This window comes from Falco cherrug, chromosome Z, assembly GCF_023634085.1.
Source record: "Falco cherrug isolate bFalChe1 chromosome Z, bFalChe1.pri, whole genome shotgun sequence".
Lineage (NCBI taxonomy): Eukaryota > Metazoa > Chordata > Aves > Falconiformes > Falconidae > Falco > Falco cherrug.
The window spans coordinates 43297041-43321316 of NC_073720.1; the positions used below are offsets into that span (position 1 = coordinate 43297041).

Sequence of the window (24276 nt, forward strand, 5' to 3'; positions counted from 1 at the left end):
GGTCCTCAAGAAGGAAAAGCTCTCAATTTACCACCCATAATTACCCATGTTTTCCCTTACTTTCTGAAATGGTTTACCATGAAAAAGAAACTGCAAACACCCACCTATATCGAAATCTACTGCCTTTAAAAAATATCTTGCTGCTGGACATGGTCTTGATCTGACTGGATTTTGCATACCTGAAGAAAAATAACAGAGGCTGTCACATTTTCAGCACAGAAGGAACCTGATAAGCAAAACCAAACAAGGTAAACTACAAGCTTTTCTATTTTTATACCACAAAGTAATATTCAATAATTGGCCTTTCCAACTTTTTTAAGGCCTTACAAATTAGAATAAAAAGCACACACAAAAAAAAAATCAGATAGCACAGAATGCCTGAACACCAAACAAGTGATTGTCTGGATAAGAAAGCAAGAAAACTAGATGCAGACACTTGCTGCATCTCTGGGGACTTTCATTCACAGGACACAGGAAAGACCATGGTACACCAAGAGCCCCTGGGACAAGTCACCTTGTTTGTGGGAAGACACGGCTATTTCCACTTTCCAACTAGTAAACCAAAGAAAAAAAAAAAAGAAGTGGTAACACTTGTCTCCCAAAGTAGTTGCATTTCTGATGTCTCTATAGTGTCAACTTCTCAGTAGCCTATACCATATCCTACTGCTTCTCTCTAATCACAAAGTACACAGGAACCTTTTATCACAGTATTTTACCACAAAAATCATGGAAGAGTACCTCAGACATGCCATCTCCTTCATGTTCTCTGCCTTCAAAATGGCATACTGATTTTGTATCAAGTCTCTCGTTCCCAGACCCTAGTAGACAATCTTCTATGATTTATATCTATTCAAAAATAATCACAACAGTCAACCCTGAGCCTGGATCAAAACACAACTAAAGCTCTGTTTTTCAAGACATACCAAGTGATCATGACCTTATCTTAAATTCCAAGTCTCAAGCTCCTCTGAGCAGAAGAGAGGACCAAATTTAATTAAGGCAAAGCACCATTATCATTAATTACTTACACAACCTGGCTTCGTCTGTCCTAACCTTACTAGAATTCCTTGTTGGTATCATACAGGACATAGACAGGATTTATCTAATGCTGTAAGACGCTAACAGTCTACACCGTACAGCTCAGTTTCTCTGAAACGTATGAAAAGCTGTGTTGTTTCAAAACTACTACTCTAAGCATTTATTCACAAATTACTTTGGCTTCAGTTTCGTGTTTGGGTTATTGTTGTTATTTTTCTGTATCACACATATTAACCATTACTATTTTCTAATTTACCTGCCAGGTTGCTCTCCACTGAATATCACTACCAAGCTTCACTTTCGTAAAGTAGCCCTCTTTTAAAACCCACCAAAACTGAAACAGGCAAGCATAATTCTAAGGAATCATGCTAAAGAAATAACCCCGCAGTAGTGCCCTGAAGGCATTCAGAAAACAGAAAAAAACCATGAGAGAAGCAGCCTTGCACACACCAAGGTCAGAGAAGAAAGAGCAGGAGGAGGTGCTCCAGGTGCCGGAGCAGAGATTCTCCTGCAGCCTGTGGAAAACACCACAGGGAAGCAGGTTGTCCCCCCTGCAGCCCATGGAAGACCATGCCAGAGCAGATACCCACACCGCAACGCACGGGGGTCCCTGCACTACAGCAGGTGGTCATGCTTTGAGGGAAGCTGCAGCCTGTGGACAGCCCATGCAGGAGCTGGCTCCTGGCAGGAGTTGTGGCCCATAGAGAGGAACCCGTGCCACAGGAGGTTTATCCTGAAGGACTGCAGCCCATGGGAAGGACCCATGCTGGAGCAGTTTGTGAAGGACATTGGAGCAGGGGAAAAGTGTGAGGAGGAAGGAGCAGCAGAGTGAAACTGCTGTGAACTGACTGCAAACCCCATTCCCCATCTCCCTTGCACTGCTTGGGGCAAGGAGGACATGGAGGAGTTGGAAATGAAAGAGTGAAGTTGAGCCTGGGAAGAAACAGGGGAAGGGTGGTTTTAGTTTTGTGTTTATTGACACTTCAAAAAAGAGTAAGAGGTGAGAAACAAATCAAATTAACTTCCTCAAGTCAAGTCTGTTTTGCCCATGACAGTAATTGGTATGCAATCCTTCTGCCTTTATCCAAACCCAAGAGCTTTTTTGTCTTATATTCTCACCTTGACCTGCTGAAGAGAGGGAATGAGAGAGTAGATGCATGGGCATCTGGCACCTACTCAAGGCCAAACCCACCACAACCATGCATTTGTGACCAACCCCCCACAGTTAATGCTACAACCACCTAACAGTAAGAGCAGAGAGATTATATTCCTGTGAGTGTCCCTCAGACATCTTTACTTTGAACACCAGTTTCTCTCTTTTGGGTGGGAATTGTTTCCCATTCCCTATATTTCTTTCTAGTATCATAAAATAAAACCTCTCTAATACCATGCACTATGTTCCTGCTTACATGTGTTTACATACACTTCCAATGGAAAACACTTCCAGATAATCTTTTTATTACTTCAGTCTCAAAACACAGTAGATGTTAACATAAAGAATTAACAGCCACACTGTGCCAGCTCATATTTCCTGTTTCTTCACTGAATGTATCAATTGAATAGATTATATTGATATATTAGTATATCAGTGCTGAAACAATAGAAGAAATTGTCTCCAAAATAAAGCAGGTCATTAACACCCACGTTAGAAGACACATTTTTCCTACTCAGTAATTATTTACCCTTATAGCAGCCCCCTGGTGTTTCTATGCTGCAACACAAAACCAGTATTTTTTTATAAAATATGCAAGATGCTGTAAGGAGAGACTGAGTAGCAAGAATAAAAGCTGTGGGCCTAAAGGCAGGCATCAATAAAAAAATCTAACAAAGTCAATGAAGGCCAAAAAGAACACATGAGAGCTTTTTAATAAATTATTTTCAGGTTCTCTTTTAGGGAATAAAGAGGAAGATACTCCTTTTTTCTTGTCAGTTTACAGGCCTTTTTTATGAGATGGCTGGCATCTTCCAAAATGTATCTAAGAACATTTTCTTTTGGTTTTTAAATCATTGCACAGAATATTTTTTTTCAACCAACTCTTGACTAAATCTTGGATTTCAAGTGGAAGAACATCATCTACCAGCAGAAAAGCCCAGAGAATCAAGCATAACAGTTTCCTTCATTCTCAAGGTATTCAACCGCAGGGCTAAGATTAACAATGATGTTCCCAGACACAAGTGCAGTACTGTGTCCATCCAACATCACAACACAGAGCGACAAAAGAAGCGTGCTGGAAAAAGTGTAATTATTCACTGCCAAAACTCTCCTGCCTCCTTTAGATTTTAAACAGTTTATAATATTGGCTCAAAATGAAATAATATTCTCCATTAACATGCATATTTTCTGTCTGCATTTTGAATTCCATTAGTGAAATGGAGCATTTCATATTGAGTGATCTTTAACTCACATGCACATTTTTTTTACATTTAGTATAGATAATGACTTCAGGTTTACATACTTGTAAAAAGCCTGGTTCTCCACCCCACATTTCCAAAGATGCTTGCAGGCTGCTGGTGTAGAGGTATGGAATGACAACACAGTCTTTTTCTAAGTGCAAGGAAAAGAAGGCAAATAAAAGTAATTAAAATGTTGAATTCTCGAAGACTGAATCAGCTGTACCTGACGGCATCACCATGAACCAGATACAATGAAGAGTAAGTCTTCCTGTGGAGCCTCAATCTGTGGTTCACCTACAGAAGTTCAACCCATATGTAGCTGATATTTAAATTGCCCAGACACTTGCTTCAGAAATAAAAGGAAATGCTTCAAGTGGGCAGAGAAAGGTATATGTACAAATGGCTTGTAGAGTAAATCTGTACCAACTCTATCCAAGCCAAAATCAAAGGAGTCGTCTCTGTGTTCAGTATTACACATTCCACAGTCACTGCCCTACTTACCATCCATTTCTTCCCTATGTCTTACCATCAAATCTTCCTTGCTACCACACAAACAGCCCCTAATACCTCCAGCATTATGTCCTTCCTCCATTTTCTGTTCCTCACCTAGATTGTATCCAAGGCCATAAGCCTGGGCTTTATCACTCTGCCCTAGGGGAAGAACTGATTATAGTGTGCTGTAGGCAAAGATCTCTACAATTTCAATGGCAAGAGCCCAGCGATAAGACTCCTAACTACTTCAACAGACTCCAGCCTATTCAGCAGACCAGGACTTGAGGACATGATTTTAATTAGCCCAAAATACCTCACATGGATCCAGGTATCAATGCTTACCTGAATTTTCAATCTTATACAGATGTCACTCATGCTTTAGAGTGTGTGAGTACAGCTTTAGTGCTTTAAAATCCATCAAAATGTGACTACACAGACCATCAAAACCCTGAGCAATCAACATAGCACTGCATGAATGTTCAGTGAGAATGTCTCAACTCTGCAAACCAGGCATTCTTCTGACAACAGCAATATTCACATTCACTCATTCTATGTTTTAGTTACAATATGAGGTACAACTGATTGTTTAGAAATTTATTTAGTTAAAAAATAATGTTATGTTTTAAATCAAATACAGAAGTTCTGTAAAAATATTAAACCTGACCTCTTTCTGAGCTCCAAACACATAGAAAGTCTTCCCTTCAAATTTCAGTTTATAGACATCACACCTAGAAAGAGAAAAATTATTTGAATATAGGAAAAACAGATAGATCCATAGGTAAGAAAAGCAACTTGCATGCACGTTTCTCTGATTTCCAAAGTCAAGCAGGCTGTCAAATGACAAAGAGCCTCAACAGAAGCCTTACAACCTTTAGCATGAAAGTATTTAATATTCTAATTTTCTTTAGAGTAGAGAACATAATCCCACAGTATTTCTTTTACATCTGTATGCACCTTCAAAGAATTTACTTTGGCTGCTGGAAAATGAAAAGGAAATTAAAAGTAGGCAGAAGCTTATGTTTACATTCTATTTATTACACAGTTTGTAATTCCTCTGGTATCTTACAATCTTGGAACATCTACCGTAATTAAGTTATGTAATTAAGTTATGTAAGTAATTGAGGGAAAGAAAATACTCATCTCTACCATTCTTTATGGATTCATATCACACATCTTAGTAACTGACTACTTACAGACAGAACACAACAGGGAGAAAAAGAAAATGTTTGACAGCACTTACTACTGGGGCATTGTGAGTTGCAAACCTATGACAAAATTTAATTTAACTAAAGTTGAAAGCACAATCTACATGTGGAATAGCGGCACACCATACAAAAGCAATACAATGCCTCTGTTTAAATTGTAATGGAAATACAGTCATCACCACAGCTAAAATGGAGACACTGTAGTTTTTTTATAAACTGCTCTAAAGATTTTGGGCATCAGTTGGTTGAAATGGGAATGATTCTGGAGGCAAGGACAATGTTATCCCTGAGACTTTATAATGAAAGTTTTGCTTTAACATTAAACAACAACAAAAACAACAAATCATTCCAGCTAAGAAAGCTTTTTCATCTAAAATAAAATCCAAAACATTAATTTGTGTGTAGTGCAAATTTCAGCTAATATCAGTTAAATTAGCACTCATTCCTAGATCTCAGAAATGAAAGGAGCTGTACATGGCATTCAGATTAATCTCACTAGATTGACCTTCCAACAGCCAGCATAACACTGAGACAGCTTAACGGTTTTTCCTCTACCACTATTTCATTTTGTGTCTGGTTTACGTGCTGATGGACTAAATGAATACACCTAGATCTCCGAAAAGACATGTTACCCTTAAGTAAGATGAAAATCTAAGCACTGTGAAACTCATTACCCACAACATGGTGGATACATGCTTGGCAACTGTTATTCTCTCCTGCATGCACTGCAGACTGATTTGTCCTTAAGCCAAAATCTCAAACTACCTTAGCACTGTGACTAGGGCTACCTGAAATGAACCCTAGGGAAACTACAGCACAAATCCAGGATCACAAATAGATGATATTTGACTGGTATGTCCTCAAAGCTCCACAGGGAACTGAATCACACTGACAGAACTACACTGACTTTAGAATTCTGAGGATTTCAGGTTAGCCAGGTATTGGGGAGGTTTCTGTGAATATGTAGTGAAGTTCAGCTCTACACAAAAAAAACCCAAAACACCTCACCATTTCTTTCTTCACTTTCTGCCCATCTTCTTCCCACAAGACAGGCTGGGAGCACTGAGGCAGAGCGGCCACAGCTAGGCAACTACTGTTGGCAGCCGTTTACCAGCAGGGCTAAAATGAGATTTATGAATGCCTGAGCATTACTGGGCTCGCTCTGCACAACACTGCTGAGGGCATGGCCAGATGCTGTCACACCACCTGCAGGAGATGGGTTTTACCTCTCCCTCAAACGTGGCTGAGGCTGCCCAGTCAAGTGTTTTACGAGCAGAAAAGAAAAGCAAAGCCAGACAAACCAAAGCCAAAATGTCCAGTCCTTAAAAAAAAAAAAAAGAGACTAAAAAATAAAAATTCAGCAGTATTCTCACTTCCTCTTCTGCTTACCAAATAAGTTATTTTACAATTTTCCAACTGAGGTTAATTGAGGAAATAGCAACATTTCCTAGAGTGAAATAAAGATGCAGGTGGACTCTTCCAGACACCTGTGCCAATAAGCCTCATTGGTGATTTACAGCATAGTTGAAAAATCAAATTACTTAATTTTAGCATTTGTGCATTATGTCAACTAACGCACCCTGTAGAACGACTTTCACTGGAGGAAGTATGAGACCAAATCCTACTTCTCATCTAAGATCTTTTAAAACAGAAACATGATGAGGCAAGAGAAGGTATATTCATGTGGTTCATCTTAAATACAAGAAATGCAGGTGAAGACAGTAGGAAGAAGGAAAGACACAGGAGGAAAGACTCCTGCATATTAATCTACTCTTACTTCACATGCTTACCATTTTAACAAATGAATTCTTTTATTCCCCTGGAAAACTACAAATCCTGCAGCTGTGAATCCTAAAAATGTAGTCATCCCCGTTGAGTCCTTGAAAGAGAAAAAAGAAATAGAATTTTCCCCTCATCCAGTGATGTATTTCTTATGGTTAGAATAAATTGTTACTCCACTATAGACTACCCCTAATGTTTTTCCTTTTTGAAATAAATTTTTCGTTCAAATTGTACACTTCAAAAAACAAAGACTACTGTTGGCCATACAGGTCTCATTTATTTCTAAGCATTTAAATGAGTAACAGCATCTTATGTTTTGTTTCCATCTACCTGTAGCTGATGACAACAGGGAATCCTTAGGTATACTTACTAATGTTGTTGAAAACACAACTTCTGTGTATGTCTCATTCTTAACCAGCAGACTAACTACACATCAGGCATTCACATCTACTTCAACACTAATATTTTTTAAGATTTCACAATAACATTGTTCCTCTGTGAGATGTCGTGGTGGAAGTACTGCTGACAGACAGAATTACTACAGTAAGCAAGTACTCTTGACTACAAACCAGAACATACCATGATACTTGTCTTTCAAACAGAAAAGACTATTTTTAATTTGTAATTCCACAATAAAAGTTCTGGCTCATAGTTTTTCGCCAAGGATTCAGGTGAGTTTTCCATTAATTAGGTTTCCTGTCCATCCCAAGTTCCAGACCCTCACCTTGCTAAAGTCAGTCAACTTTATTGTGACTTATGTTCCACCAGTCAAATAAAGGGGAATGGAAACAGTGATGCTTCTGTAGTAGCAGCCACAGCACTGTAAGGGAGCACATCATAAGAAGCCAAGGAAGCACTTTGCTTTGCAGTTCACTTCCAGAAGACTGAAAAATTTTGCTTACGCATGGGCTGTGAACCCCTGACTGCATTCACACTACAAGCCCTGCTGCACAGGTAAAGAGGAAATTCTGAGCCAGTTTTGACTCTGTTCTAAGTGCCAACATAAGTCTCTGGGATTCACACCTGAAAATCTGCACTATATTTTTGAACTAAAGTTTACTAAGTCACTGACTTCACTGAGCTCTGAACCAGACCCTGTATTTCACAGAGAAGCATCATTCCCAGCAAAGTAGACACAAAATCCAGTGCAGCTTTATTAGAGCTGACTGTTTTAAGGGCACTCACCACCAGAACAGCTAACCAGACAGCCGTGCTGTTCCGCCAAATGGCATGGTATACAAGCCAGAGCAAAAGCAGCAGTTAAAACAAGAGTTAAAGCAAGTAACACTAAAAACAAACCCTGTAGTTTATGGAGATAAAACCCAAGTAATTATAAATGCAGGTGTAAGGGATAATCAGAACTAGTAACTAAAATCACCTTCTTAGAGAAACCACAAAACAGTGAAATGGGGGAATATGCAAATGCATACCCAGTTCTCCCCTTCGTACATTTGGTTTGCTGTGCTTCCTAAGATTTCCATATATTGATAGTGTTTGAAAAAATAATCAGCCAAGGACTAACACTTTGCTGCATCTTCTGGACAGAATAATGCCGAATCCTGAAAATCTTGTCAAACACAAAATATTTCACACCTGGAGTATTTAGAGAAACCTTTGCATTAAATGCAAAGAAATTATGAAGTATAATCAAAGCTTTTGTCATGACACTCTACTACATTCTCCTATGATGTTCTGCTTCCTCTGGGGAGACCCTTCCTTTGACTGATGCAGAAATGTCAACCAGTCAATGTTCTTCCACGGCTTAAACATAATAACATAGTTCCAGGGCAAGTTCTTTTATAAATTACTCCCTATTTGTGCCTGGATAAAAAACAGAGTTAAATCAATTCAATTAACAGCTTTTTACTAAGTGTCAGTAAAAATAATGCTTTATTAAATGCTAGTAAAAAGAACCACTACCTTGCAAGGATGAGGATCAACACCATAAGTTTCCAAAGAATATGCTTTCAGGAGCAAGTTAAATTCAGCAACAGCTGGGCTCTGACCTCTGAAAATACAAAGAAACAGCAGTTTGACAGCAAAAAGAAAACAGGAGAAAAAGACTTTTTGACTGAAGAGTTTAAACGCATAAAAAAGGAGGAAAGAAAGGGTCTTAGTGAAATACAAACTATTTCAACTATGTTCTGTTTATCAGATAAAGTTAGAAAACTTTTCACGTTTTCTCCTGCTGAATTGTACAGTGCCTGATATTTTCAGGTAAATCCTGATGGTTTTGTCCCGCTCCTGAGAGAACATATGTTGTGCAGTTAACCAGAGTTATCTGATATCCTGCAAGTATTTGGTGTCTTTTGATATACACACACATCAGCCTGAATATGAAGTAAACCTCAGCATCTTTTTTCCACAGACTCTTGTTCTCCAGCTATATAAAAGGATCGTGCAGATTAACAGACATTCCTTCCAGTGCAGGGCATAAACACAGCAATCATATTACACTGGTCTGCTCAGATGTACTCCTAATTATAGCAGTGCCTGTTACCATCATGATGGTTCAGAAGCATTTCCATTATATGCCCCTATTTTTAGGGTGTCTATAATGAACTCAAGCCTGAAACATGGCATGCAAGACTTGAGTTCTAGAGCAAGTTTTATTATTTGAATTTTGCTCTTCTAACTCTTGCCATTACAATAAGCTCTAACACAGATTTGCAATGCCTGCTTATCAGTGAACTGTTCCAAGTATTACTTTATTTACATATTTGAATGACTAGAGTGCATGACCCTATTAGACAATACGCATTTGTGACAACGGGCTGTGCTTAGGACCTTTAGAAAGTCATACCTCATAAATCCTTCTCATGCAAATTATCCCCAAAATATGCCATATCAAACTTCAAGGAACACATCAATAGTCATACTTTATCTTACCCCTGCATTTTTGGGGTCCAGTGTCACACCGTGACCAATGGCACTCATGAACTGGCATTTAAAAATTGTTCTGTGCACTGCTGTAGAATAATTTCCCTTTAAGTCTGTTACCCCTCAGTAGCTAGAAACCAACAAGCTTTGACATGTAAGATCCAGTATTTGGCCCAAAGTTCAGTTAAACAATTAAGATAATGTCTAGCATGCTTGTGGATGTCAAATCCTATTTTGAACCTAGCAACCTGATGCCCTGTGGCAATGTGTCAATAACATCTTCTGTTAGAAAGTTTTAATTCATGCTCATTTGTACTTCACTGCTTATCGTCTCCCAGTCAATCCCATGATACTTCTTCAGCCTCTTCCCTATGTCTTTTGGTCCTCTTTGATACTACACTTTATTTCAGATCACATTTTTGTTCATGTTTAGCTTTTAAACATAAAAAACCACGTAAGAGAGAGAACAAGTGCCCTTCTTTCTCCTTGCATTCTTGGTCTCTTTCTCACCAATTTCCAATGGAGAAGTTCTTGTATCAAATGGAACACTAAATATTACAAAAGTGCATTTACACAGCTAAATATTTAAGGGGAAAAAAGCATGAAAGCATCAAACAAAACAGTATTTATTTTGCCCAACCAACTTTCTGGCAGCTTTACTAAACTGGTTTTCTCCCTTTTCAATACTAATAAATCACAAGCTTTAAGTGTAATCATAACTGTAAGACCATAAAAGACCCTTAAAAAAAAGCAGTAAGTTTGTTTCATGTACCAACCACCTGCCCAGGACAGAAGAAATCAACTAAATTGACCTAAATTACTTAGAACACTTATGTTACATAGTGAAAAGCCAAACAAGTAAGACAGTTTGATTTCATATTGGAAATTGGACCTTACAGAAAAATAAGATCATAAAATGCATCTTTTTTTCCCACCTCCCTTTACTGATCCAAAGGAAAGCAGTCAGTCTTCTGGTTTGAAAGGACCAAAAAGTGACAATTTGGAACAATGTAATTTAGGGGTTTTGACATTTCCAAAAGTAAAAAAAAAATTAAATTGCAATTATAATTAAAGAGGCACATTAAAAAAGAATTAATATGCTCTCCCCCCTTATATCCTCTAAACCCATGCTATCTTTGCGTACATCAAGTGGAACAAGCTGTGGTACTTGGAAAAAAAGCAGAAGACGTGGACAAGTTTGAACTTATCGTATTACAGGCTAATCAAATGGCTACTGAGCAAAGCCTTAAAAAAACAACACAAAGCAGAAGAGTCAAGGGCAATATAAAATTTAAAAATCCTCATTCATCCCTTATCAAAAGATTAATATTCAAGCCTTGATAACATGCTTTTTATCTGTAACTTAGTAATGGAATTTCCCTTAGTAAATAAAAATGTAACTACAGCAAATCCAATCAGCAAAGCCAGTATTTTTTTATCCATCACTGATTTAACATTAGCTATGCCTCTGTCTTTGTTAAAAAGCCTTTAAGATTTACACATGCATCAAACAGCCTTATAAAAAAATTTAGTTTCCTTACCTATGCAAGTGTTTCAACAGTGGAAAAAAGGGAATATTTAGACCACATATCTTTGCTGTTTTGTAACTCAGTTCTCTCAAGAAAGTCAGATCTCTGTCAGTGTATTCACGTCTTTTGATCTTACATGACTTCCCAAATTTTTCAGTAAGTATTCAGCATGCAGTGGAAGATGTATTCCCTTTCCATATGTCGCAGCCACTATAGCACCCAGCTGCAGCATGCCAAAAGTTTTGAACAGGACCAGTAAAAAACCATTACAAGGAAAAGTTTCTGTACACTATACAAATAATAAAATGTGGAATACTTGTGAAATTAAAGCTCCATAGTCATTAGCTATGGATTAATGATTCAACCTAGGAATCAATCATTGCAAAAGTTCCTAATAAAATTTTAATGAAACCAAGTCTTTAATAGAAGACTGAGAGGTCTGCAACACAGTCTGTTTTTTCCTTTAGGCTCATAAGAAGTACACGCTAGCAGATGTACAAGCTCTGCTTATTCCCCACAGGGCCCCCAACTCTGAAGCACTTCAAAGGCCAGGAAGCTCAACACAGAATACTTCCAGGGTGTGCCACAGCAATGATCTCCTTTTGTTGGCTGCTCACACGAATTCACTCTAAAATTTTCTCCCCTTCATACCTTTCCTTTGAGGTGTGTATCTGTTCCATACAGAAGCAGTGAAGCTTAGTGAAAGTCAAGGATGAGATTGCAAAAGATTGAGGACTGATTTCTTTTAACAAACAGAGAAGACTATACAACAATAACAGCAAAGAAAGCATTTTCAATGCTATTTTTGGTCTCTTGATTTCTGAATGACCTTAGTAAAGTCACTCCATCTATCTTTTCTAATTCTCTTACTGAGTGATAATGGGCTGTGAGATACCATTAAGCATACTAATAATATTAATAAAAGGGAAAATTAATGTCCACCTTTGTGCCTCATCTCTATGTTAAACAAAGTTACTTGCTGCAGAATACAATAGCAATACTGTATTTGAGCGTGCCCCATGTATGATTAATTTCTGGATATTTATGGTCTGTAGGGCATTTCAATTTAATTAATTCAAAGAGAAAGTATGTACATAATGATCTGGCCTCTAGAAACATTGCATATTCACCTCCACACAAACCAGTGCCAGCCATAAAGCTTTAAACAACATAGGCTCAGCCTCCATCAAAGAGATGCCACCAAAGGCACCCTTTGCTCTGCCTCGCTACTGTGGACATGCTTCACTGCAGTCTCAGGAGAGACCACAGTGACTATTTCAGGAAGTACCTCCATCTATGAAACATTCTCCTTGTTATATCCCAGATCTTGTACAGGGTTACCTGCGTTTCCTTTTAACCTAAAAAAAAAAATAAAAAAAATCCAGAATTCGTCAGAACAAATCAACGTGTTTAGCTACACTATATACTGATCACGGAACTGCTTACCACATAGCTGAGGTTTTGCTGTTGTTTCTTTAAATCTTTTCAGAGGTGGCTGAGACACCAACTGCTATACAATTATAGTGCTAAAGGTCTTGCATAGTTTACTTTTCATTTGAGCTCAGGACATGAGACAGTGGAGTTGGTTTTAAGTACATCCTGTCCGCTACTGTTCTTGATCACAATGAAGGTGCTAAGGAGGTCTATGTAGTATTGAAATATAAATCTCCTAGAATTCCCCATTTCAGTTGTACTGGAGACAATAGCATGATGGTGTGATAATTTCAACATTAAGACACTGTTAAGTGGAATTGCATTGTAGGATGTGGGTCAGTTTGTCAGAACAGTGAGGCCAGGCTTTGTACGTTGCCCAGGCAGCAGCACTGCTCCTCTGCGAATTGCCAGGGCCACCAGCATCAGGGAGTTAAAAGCCTTTAAATGGGTTTGCATATGAAAACAGACCCTTATCACCCGGCAGGTAGTTGAATTGCTGAAGTGTTTCTGGAACATAGAAAACTGCAGAAGACAAATATAAATTTTAACTTGTACTGCATAATTGTTTCTTCCCTCAGATAGAAACCTAGGATGAGAAAAACCTGAATAATCACTTTAAAATAGTAATCAAACTCATTTATTGAGTCTGTTAAATGCTTAGGGGGTTAATTTTACACCATGCATATTGTAATGATATGTCCCACTTATATAACTCCTTCTACCAGAACGTTTTAAATTACTTGTGTGCCTTAAGAGATCAGGCTGATATGGTATCTCTGAAGTCTGTGTTTAGGTATTTGTATTTCACCTTTACTTCATTAATTGATCAGTGACACAGACAGCTCTAACTCTATTCAACAGACAGAATATATTTACAAAACAGAAGCAGTTTTAATTTACCTGTTATTAATTTATAATCTATTCCCATGATACAGAGACCTCTACTGAGCTATGTGTTTTCAATACCACAGTAGATTCATCTTTCTGGTCCAGACAGACCTAGCTTGTAAAGCCTCCTCCCAAATAAAGAAGACGTGGGGAGGGAAATCCTTACATTGTGGAAATTCACACTGCCATTTGAATTCAGCAGTAACGCTAAATATGCAGAGTGTGAACCCAAACCTCACCATGAGACAGGTAGCTTGGTAAAGAAAACAACCACATTTGGGGTTCATGATTACAACCGCTCTTCCCAGTGTGGGGAAATGGGGAAGGTACATGCACATACACACACACACACACAGAATAAATCTTCCCTAAAGCTAAAAAATTATCAGTTACAACAAAAGCCGCTACCTTCTCCAATTCAAGCAGATTATCCTTTCTACTGAATATTTCTTGGAATTCTCATTAAAAGAAATATCACATATATTGATCTTTTCAATTTTTCATTTTATCAGATAAACTTTCAGGAAAAGAGGAGGGAAAACACCTGTTTTGTCTGTGAAGTTCCTCTCTCTATGTTACTGCTACAACTGCACCTTCCATTAAAATATGCTCAGGTAAAGCTGTTCCTCACCTTAAAGCTTCTGGAAATACTCTCTGTGCCATGCAAATGCCAATCCCAACAAAAATTATCTCGCTCTTACAATTTCTAGTAAGCGCATCCATAGTTACAAGTATAGTTCCTTAATTTTAATTGGTTTTAAGCACACTTCTGTAAGAAAAGAAATAGTTCAAAAGAACAAAGCTTTGAGGAAAGCAACACATACATCATTTTTCAGGGAAAGGACAAGGTGACTGGGAGAACCTGTTATTTCAAACTTCCAATAAATATAAACTCCAGCCATCTTTCTAATACAGTCAAATTACAACTGACAAGAATGTACGGAGTGAAAGAATACACCAGGAAAATACAGCAGATTAAAAACAAATTGTTCATTTATTACAGCTAACACAACGTCATTTTAATACCAGTCTTCTAAATTAGAGAGAATTACGTAATTTTGAAGTCACAGTGACATGTGCCAACATACAGCCTGATGGATAAACCTAAATGCCAACACTGGGAAACTGTAAAGGAACCAGCAGGGCCTATCAAGGCTGAAATGAAGTGGACATTCAATGCCACCCAGGGCTGTAATGTAGGTGGGACGCAGAGCAGCAGCCACCACTATCTGCCTATGAACTCCCTGTACACATCACCATCCTCCTCTGCTCTCCAAAGTCTTTGGTATGCTTTGTATAGCTGAAAACTACAAAGACTTTGGCTCCTTAGGCCTAGAAGTCAGCTATCCTTGCTGTAGGCCAAGTCCTGCTCTTTTCCAAACTCCCCCTTCCACTCCATGTAAACCTCAACAGATCCTCGGTCCCCAGCAAAGCAGCCTCTGTCTCCCGTAACATGACTTGCAAGTTTTAAAGCATGCCATACGTCCTTCTGATCAGATTCCTTTCATGTGTACAAGGACATTAGATATCAATGTGATTAGGGTAGTACAAGAAGCTAGATATAAAGTGTAGATGAGTGTGCTGCCAGCATTAAATGCATAAAAGCAGATAACATGTAATTTTAATTACAGGAAGATCCTAAATGAAATACAAGACCCACCTTATTCTGGACTTGCTAAACGGGAATTTAGTTTTAGCACTTTTTAATGTATTCAACAGAATGCAAGAAGTCCCTTTAATCTTGGCTAAATGATATTAACACCCACAAAGAGAAGCATTTTCCAGCAGTCCTTGCCAAATCTTCTAGGACAGCCTCCCAGAATGTACTCTGATGGTAACATGTTGTTATACTTGCCAGTGGCTCCCCTGACAGCTCTATGCCTGCACGAGAGCTGAAGAGCCCGATCAGCAGAGACTGGGAAATCCTGTACTCCTCCTGGCACCTGAGTCTGAGCACCCATGGTAACTGATAGTGTGGTGAAGGGAATACAGTAAAACAAAGCAGCAGAGGAAAGTTAAAAGTGCTTAAACCCCCACCAAGCAGTTGCAGTATAGACGATGCAGCAAAGGATAAAAATATGATATGCCTTTCCAATCAAATTTAAACACCACCTTTCATTTTGCTCGGACCAAAAACAAGCATTAATTTGCTACTCTGGTTTTCAAGAAAATACTACCCTTTAGCTTAAAAGTTTACATTGCTTTTGAGACAGTTAATAGCAGAACATGGCAGTGATTTCATGCCCTTAGAGGAAACTTTTTCTTCTCCCAAAAGATGTTCTCCCATCTATGACTTCTGCAAAAGCTGGAATATTTGATACAGACAATGGAGATGACAGCCAATTCAGTAGCACTTAACCGCCCTGAGCCTGCATCCACAGCTGCCATCCCAAGCAATACTAAATAACTTCCATACGAGGTCAGCATGGGAAACAGGCATTTGAACAGGTCATATAACTCTATAATTTACTGGGCAAAGTTAATGTTTGCATAGTGCTTTCAGATAAATTCATGACTGTTTACATAATACTTTCATATAAAATACATAGCACAATATTTCACATTAGAAAAAAGTAAAAACGGATCATTAGTTTTCAAGCGGGACACAAAAAAAATCTCTTTATTTTCAACCACTGAGTCCTTTAAAAAAAAAAAAACAACAACAAAAAAAGCCCCATGAATCCTACAAATATAAATTCCCTTGATAGGGATTTAGGTGGATCTTCTCTTTGGAAATCTATGTATTTTCAGGTATCTGGACTCAGGAAGCTCTAGCTGACAGGTATCTTTCAAAAGCCAGGGAATTTTTTCAGAGTAGCAAATGTTCTGTTAAAGGGCATACAATTTGATATAAATTCATATGAAGGATTATTTCCAGCTAGATACAGAAATCCAATCGTCTAGCACTAGACCTCTCTATATATAGATACTTCTATGACAGATATATTTTATTAATTTGTACTCCTAGAATAGCGATCCATGGAATTAAATATCCAGAAAAGGGCAACATTTCTATGTGACTAGTGAATGTCTGATGTAAAAAATGCAATAGAACAATCAATTTTGGCAAGACAGAGCTGCAGTGGAAAATTTCCAGATAGTAGCTACAGACAGCTCTGAAACCAGACAGATAGGTAAGGCACACCAGATGCTGACATAAGTGAAAGAAAACAGAAAAGAAAGAAAATAGCCCCTGAGGGCTGCAAAGAGCATAAGCCACTGGGCCTAACATCCATAACATACGAATTGGTAAAATCTAGAATAGAAAGGGATTATGGAACATACACATGTAAGTGTGCAGTTATGCCTCAAACACCTCCTGGAGTTCTTTGCAGGAATCAGCAGATCCACAGGCAAAAGAAGCTGGGTTGATACACCTGATTTCCAAAAGGCAATAATAAACAGCATCCCCCATCAAGACTACAGAAGAAATTCAGAGGACATCCTCACATGCCGAGCAGCCCTTGAAGGGAGGAGTCCATGACTAGGAGAATCCCAGAGGGACCTGAGCGAAGGCTTGTAACATTTACTGTCGCAGGATCAGAAGCATCACACTTCTTAGGACACAAAGGGGGGTTAAAAATGAGTTAAAAAATGTGTCTGGTTATTCATAAAAGAGGAACTAGCAGATTAAAGTCACAATGGATGGGCAGAATTAATGCACAAAGTTAAAAAACAACACAGACAAATACATCTCTCCCAGGGCTATGAAACACAAAGAACACCAGCTTTGTTAACCACCCTTCCTTCTCTTCTCCTAACTTTAAATAAAGGACTAGCCTGTTCCTTGAAAGACTGAATTGATCAAAATATTTTCAATTGTGCCTTGGCTTAACTGATGAAAGATCTTGGGTTTTAAAAGTTGAATTTATCTTTTGGAAATCTGCAGCCACTGTATAGAACAATACTGAAAGTAAGAGAAATTCTGCTTTCTTTTTTAAAAGGCTATGGGTTTCTGTGGGTCTATGTACAATGCAGCTTGGACTGCTCTAAAAATATTAGACACCGCTGTGCCATTGAAAGCATTGTTTTGCTGCATGAAATATAAGCAAAGCATATAGGCTTCAGGAAGGAAAAAAGAGAAGACATTAATACTGGCAAGCTTACTGTCATGAATGCTGCATTTTGGTTGAACAAAATATTTGATAGGCTTCTGGAAAAAAGTGATTTAAGCTTTAACACCTCTAAAACGGCATTTTTCATTCCTCGCCTGCAATTTGGTGTCTCCCAATCTAACTTTTGTATAAATAGTATTCATACACTTAAGCAAACCATTTACATATATTGCAACATGAAAACAAAACACAGGGTTTTAAGCAAGGGCAAAGGGCCTTGTAATCTCTGAATAAAAGTTACTCGTCTACTTTATGTAATTAATCGTTTCCTTTCATTTGATTTTCTGCACATCCTACGCCTCTCCAAGTTTTCCGAGGACTGTCTGAGGACATACAAAGTGACTAGGGCATCATGCAAGTTACCGTCACGACTGACTGCTGTGTGTGTCATTCGCTGACAATCCAGAAGAGGGTACAGTTGCACAACACACTGCTACTTCTCTGCTGAAAGGCTATGCTTAGGGACACAGTCAACTTTGAAACCAAAAGATTGATTAATCTATCTTTTTTGATTCCCCTTTGTCACACTGTTAAAAGTTTAGGACACAAAAAGAGCATGCAGAGTTCTGAATCTCACCTCCTTAGTCTTTCAAAGAAGTTATTTAAATACATTTCTCTGCAATTCACCACTATGTTAACAACCTACAGATAAAATAACTTAATTACAGTTTCAGTCAGGTCAATAGCTATCAAGAATTTTATAATTGCACTACAAAGAGAAATTTCACAGTCAAAGACATGTGACCGCTAAATGAAAGTTACTCTTCTACTCGTCAAACAAAACCGCACTCATGATGCTAGTAGGAGCAGCTCACCAGGCCTACATATTGATTAACGAAGGTTAACAGGAAAAGAAAACCCACTACGCTGAAACCGCATTTTCAAATAGGGCATATTAGACAGTATATTGGTAGAATATCTATTATAATCCAAGGAACAAACCCTCCTAAATTAACATACACTATCTGGAAACAGATAAAAGTATTTCTTCACTGTCTCTTTACCAAACAGCATTCTAAATTACCTGAATTCATTTTTATGCATTTCAGCTATTTTCTTCTCGAGTTTTTGTGACTGCTTGGGAAAAATCTTAAAGTCGCTGATGTAATTCTCTGGGTGTTCATCAGGATCATAATCACCAAGCTCAGCTAAACAGATCCGAAATACAAAACAAAACAGAAAAATGTAATCGCAACATTATTTAACAAGGAAAAAAAGTCATTTAATACAGTGTAATTCAAGACACTTCCATGACTGGAAAAAATCCAGCATCTCTCAAGAAATGCTATGCTGAAGAATTGACAGTTAACTGAAAGGACAAAATTTGTAACTGCCACTGCATCAATGAGTGTCAAGTGAAGTTCATGGTTGATTAAATGCAGCAGTAATTAGCAGTCCTAAACTATTTTCTGTGGCAGAAATGTGCTCTGTAGAAGAGAGGCATAGGTAATGTTCCCCCTTTGAATACGTGTCATTCTGGTACCAGGCAGAACTAAAACAACGCTCCCCAGATTCTACTGCTTTTTACACCAATTTATCCTCACCAATATGGACTGGTTTATTTCTGTTCTGGCAGAGAAGCACAGGCTGTAATATTATTTAAGGTGGCCCACAGTATTTGATTCCTCTTCTAAAGGATGCATCACTTAGTTACCCAAACATGGCATTTGGTGTCTTAATTTTCGAAATAAGCCTCCTTTAATAAGGTCTAGGCTCAATCATGGTTTGGATACACTACCTTATAATGCAGTAAGTCCTTGATTCATTTTAAGGCAGAATGAAGGGGATTTCTACATATACGACATCTCTAATCAGATATCTAGCTAACTGGTTCTCTGTGTGCAACCCAAGACATATACCTGAATTTGGCACTAAGGAAATGACAGGGAGGGAGAGAGGGAGAATAAAAAATAGGAAGGGGGGGGAAAAGGCCTTTCTCCTTGAATTAAGTCTACTGTTTTTGCCATAGATTCCATTATCACACAGTTCTTCTTTACCGTAAGAAAGGGCACTGAACGACACTTTTCCCTGCTTAGTTCAAATGGAATAGGCTACATTTACCTTCATGATTCAGAACAGAACTTTGCTTTGTTTAGAACAGATATCAAACATTGATGCCATACTTTTTCACTTAAATACTAAGACAACCCATTTTTTAATATTTTTTTTAAAGTTACAGTTTGGTTTTAGTTGGCTAAAGGGCTGAATCACATAGAACATTTTTACAGTGGTGTCAGTGCAGGGAAACTACAACTACAAAAAAAAAAAAAAAGTACATCCTGCTAGCTATATTCCCACAACAGTTTTGAGTTTCTCTTTATGATGAACACACCTATGAGTTAAGTATTTAAAAAAGCCTGCTGCTTGTACTTACCTTGGACAATACAGGCACCCAGGTAGGCAGCATCCGAAAAAGAACACAGCAGACGGCCATGGAAAATGTCTCTTTTTATTTGTAGATATAAGAGGTATCTGAAATACAATTTAAAAAAATAGGAAATTATGTGGCATCTTTTTGTAACAGATTTAACTTATTAGTGTGAAACCAGCTGTGTAACTATTCTGGATCGCTCTCTTGCTACCTTAAATGGCAGGAAAAAGAGGCAAAGCATGACTACAAAAATTAAATGTAAGACAAGAGATTCTTCTCAGTAACAATAAAATAATGACAGCAGAAGCAACAACAACCCACTAAGCGCTAGCACGGAGAGTACTTTGTTTAAAATGTACAGCTGTTACAATGCTTATTGGTAAGGTGAAATAAAAGACAGTAATGTAAGTTTGTTTGAACTCTCATTGAATACAGGTTTACACAAGGAAATCCTTCTGTTGCTATAGACAAAATAGCACGTTACCACAGTGGAGAGGATTACCTTCCTTTTCTTTTTTCAGTCTGTGAAGAATCCTAGATTAATTTTTGAGACAGAAGCAACTGCCTGAGGCCCAGAGGGGTGGCAGGCATAGGGGATCTGCCTGGAGGGAACCTCTCCAATTCCTCTGAGCTGCTCTGCCTCCAGAAGAACTGGGGAGAAGAAACAAAAGGCTCCTTCTCCCTGCCCTCCGCCTCCTACCACCGAACAGCATTATTTCCGATAGCAGGAGGGAGGCGAAGCGGCCAGGCCATTGCTTTTTCTCTCGCTTCCTCCCCTGGAAAGCAAGCCTCCCAGAGATGGAGCGACTCACAGCCCAGCGACACGTTTGCAGCTCCTTTCCCAGCCACCAGGCTGGCTACAGCTGCACCATTCAGCAGCTTAATCCCTCCAGGAAAATAAACCATTTAGGCATTGCTTTAGCCACATAAAGTCAACGAGCTCAAGCACATTATCAAACTCAGTGGCTTCTGCAGACCTTCAGGACATTCCCTGATGCTGCCAGTCCTCTCTAGCCTTGAGCTACAGTGTAGCCAATAAAAATGTGCTTTATGAATAACACTGACGTCAGATGCATTTTGCCCAAGCTACCTGGTTCTGTGTGGACCGTGAGCTCCTGTGCCAAGTAGCTTAACCAAAGCTTACAGTGAGTTCTAGTTTGAGCAAGACTGGAAGTATTATCTGAAGGGCAAGAGAAATTTACCTCCTTTCCTTGGATTGTTTAATAAATGCTACATAAATGCAATTATCATTGAGAGAAGCAATTTGTTCTCATTGTGAATGCATCCCTTCACTCAACAGTATTACAAGTTTCTACCAGCACCTTGCACTTCAAGGTCTTTTTTTGTTACTATTTTTCAATCCCTATTTTTTTCCTGTAATCAGTGTCCACTAACAGCTCACTAATTCCGTTCCATAATTTTGTACTGCTACAGTACAGGTATGCATATCAGGGTGTACTGAAGGCCTCAGTGAAATCCATTAAAAATTCTTAACCTGCAATGACAGGCTACTGGAAAAAGCTCAGTATCTTGATGCAAATACCATACATAACCTGGGCAAATGAGCAGTCTCCATCCTAAAACTTTTTAGTAAGTCTCTCCAGGGTGAAAAATCAGGTTGTCGTTCTCCAGAGTGACCATTAACTTCAGGCCAAACTGAGTTCACCTTTCCAGAAGTGCCAAAAAAGAGCCACCTATGAAAGGGCATTTCACAGTGCAGCTTGTTAGCTGAGCTGTAAGGTCAACAGACCTCTAGCAACACTGCACATAGGTGAGTTCTGAGTTTGAAAATTACTATAATGATATACAAAGTACATAAGCTCCTGGGAAAGCATATTAACCCACTGATCCTGTCCTACATTTGCAGATGTGGGACTGAGATGAGAACTAAGAATCTGAAGTCTCAGCATCATGCCATGTCCAATTCTCCAGCTGTATGGATAGAAGCAAATCCTATAAACAGTTACTTTTCTATGAATATTTTGGTATTTACAAAAAGAAAGAATAGTTTTTCATGAAATTCTCTCCCATGTAACAGAATTAGGCAGCAGCGCTGTCCACTTTGACCATATAGCACAGACCATTATCTTCAGAGACCAGGGAGAAAGGAAAATCTTCAAGAATTGACTCAAAGCACCTATTCAAGAGTCAGGCAGCCTCTCTCTTACTCTCTCTTTCAAATGCTATGCAATAAATCACAAGTTAAGATTCCTGGAGTGAGGTGGCAGGGAGTTCCCCTGCCCCCCAGTATGGTTATTTTATGAGAATAAACCTGAAAAAAACACATACATGAATTCACTAGGTTTCAAAACCTTTTCCTTTTTTTAATATAGGGGGACAGCCATAAATACAACAGTTCATGATGGGTCATTAAGATACTACACCAGCATTTAAGATCAAGAACAAAGCATCAACAAAAAAAAACTTAGAATGAGGGCAAAACCTCATTTCTATGCATCCCACCAAAATTCTATATAGATGAACATAGGAGCTTGGGTGGGAATGTGCAGACCTGTGGCATTTTTAAGTAAATATTTTGCTGCTGACCAGGATCGATCAAAGATCCTCAATGCCGTTACTAAATTTCTGCATCTGTAACAGTCTCAGTTGTCTGAGCTAATATTAAACAAATGTTTATTTTCCCCAGAAAGAAATGAAACAGGAATAAATACAAGTTTTAAACTAGTTTCTTGCTTAAGCCTATTTGCAATATGAAACTACTAAAACTTGTCAAAAAATACCCCCCAAAGTTAGCTTCATTACAATAAAAAATAATATATACTTTTTCAATCTATATTGTCAATATATGCACTTTTGTCAATTACATGAAGCTAATACAAATGTATTATTATCCATCCCATTCAGCTAAATCACTGGCTCTGCAACTTGTTCAGAGTTCAAAAAAAATAAATCAGGATTTTAGAATTGCAGAAAATTTCTGTTATAATTTTTCTGGAACTTCAAAATAACACATTTTTCATTGTCTTGTCTCCCTAACATACCAGGAAATATTTCCTTTCTGTAACAATCAGGAACACACGATCTTTTGCTGTGAGGTATGTTAACAGAAAAAAAATTCGAGTAAACTGAGGATATATAACCAAACCAGCACATAAGATATTATTTTAGGGAAAAGAATATCTGTGCCTCAGATAGGATTTCCTCCCAGTGATCACCCTGGGATGACAGAGCTGAACAAAAGCCATCACATAGGCTAGCTTCTGTCACAGATGTGGGCCATAGATGTTATTCACGTGTCTTTGCTTTAAAATATATAATTCCTAGTACTTGCTAGTCAGAGGAAGGAGCTCTGGTTTTCTTACCTTATGTGAAAGGGGGTTTGTTGCTGCAATTGGCTTTGAGGGGCAGGGGGATTGTCTCTTAAATTGTTCACATACCTTTCTATTACACCGATAATTTTTTAAATAAAAATACTGGAGTTTATTTTTTCTGTCACTAAGGTTCTTTCCTATTGAGTTACTGCATGCATTTGACCACTGAAATCCTTAATGAAATGGTTCAAACTTGCACTTTCAAAGAACTATTTTGCTTCTGAGTATAATGAAAAAAAAAAAAAAAAAAGAACAAAGAAACACCTCCAAGAAAAAAGGCAGCCATCAAGAGAGGGAAAGAGGCACAGAGCATAGTTCACATTGGCGACTGGAGAAATTGTTAGCTGGGACACTAGGGAAGCACTTGCACTTAGAAGGGCAGATGCATGCAGAGCAGAATCAGAGCCTGACTGTGTTTTTCAGAGACCACTAACACAACAACCTGCACGGGATTCTGTTCATCTTCAAAGTAAGAAGGGCAGTCTGGAACAAGACTAAGACAAGTTCTTTCAAATGAAGGAGAAGCATGCACAATGGACTGAACACCAGTGTCGCAAGCTTTACCAAAGGTTGGCTCAACATCAGACACTTCCTGTAATCCTGACAGAGTCATTTATGTCCCAGTTCAGCAAGAACCTATGAATGCTCACCTCACTCCTGAATTCAGTAAGGGTTATCCATGTAGTTCAGATTGGCTACACTTAGAAAAATAAGTTGCAATATCAGATCTGATTTTGCTGTTTCTCACGTCTTTCCACCACAGCTGTTTTTTCCAGGCCTTGGCACAACTTTATAGCCTGATTTACAGCCCTAAGT

At 38.3% G+C, this 24276-nt stretch overlaps 1 protein-coding gene across 1 annotated transcript in view; it reads right to left on the minus strand.

Annotated features, from left to right (window-relative positions):
• The window catches only part of FRMD3 (FERM domain containing 3), a 140715-nt gene that overhangs the window by 22616 nt on the left and 93823 nt on the right, over window positions 1–24276 (minus strand). Inside the window, exons 5-11 of the mRNA XM_055699693.1 lie at window positions 20132–20229; window positions 18782–18905; window positions 8832–8919; window positions 6920–7008; window positions 4589–4652; window positions 3495–3583; window positions 105–179 (exon numbers count right to left, since the gene is read on the minus strand). Of these exons, the coding sequence (XP_055555668.1) occupies window positions 105–179; window positions 3495–3583; window positions 4589–4652; window positions 6920–7008; window positions 8832–8919; window positions 18782–18905; window positions 20132–20229 (627 nt within the window). The remainder of the gene's footprint in view (window positions 1–104; window positions 180–3494; window positions 3584–4588; window positions 4653–6919; window positions 7009–8831; window positions 8920–18781; window positions 18906–20131; window positions 20230–24276) is intronic.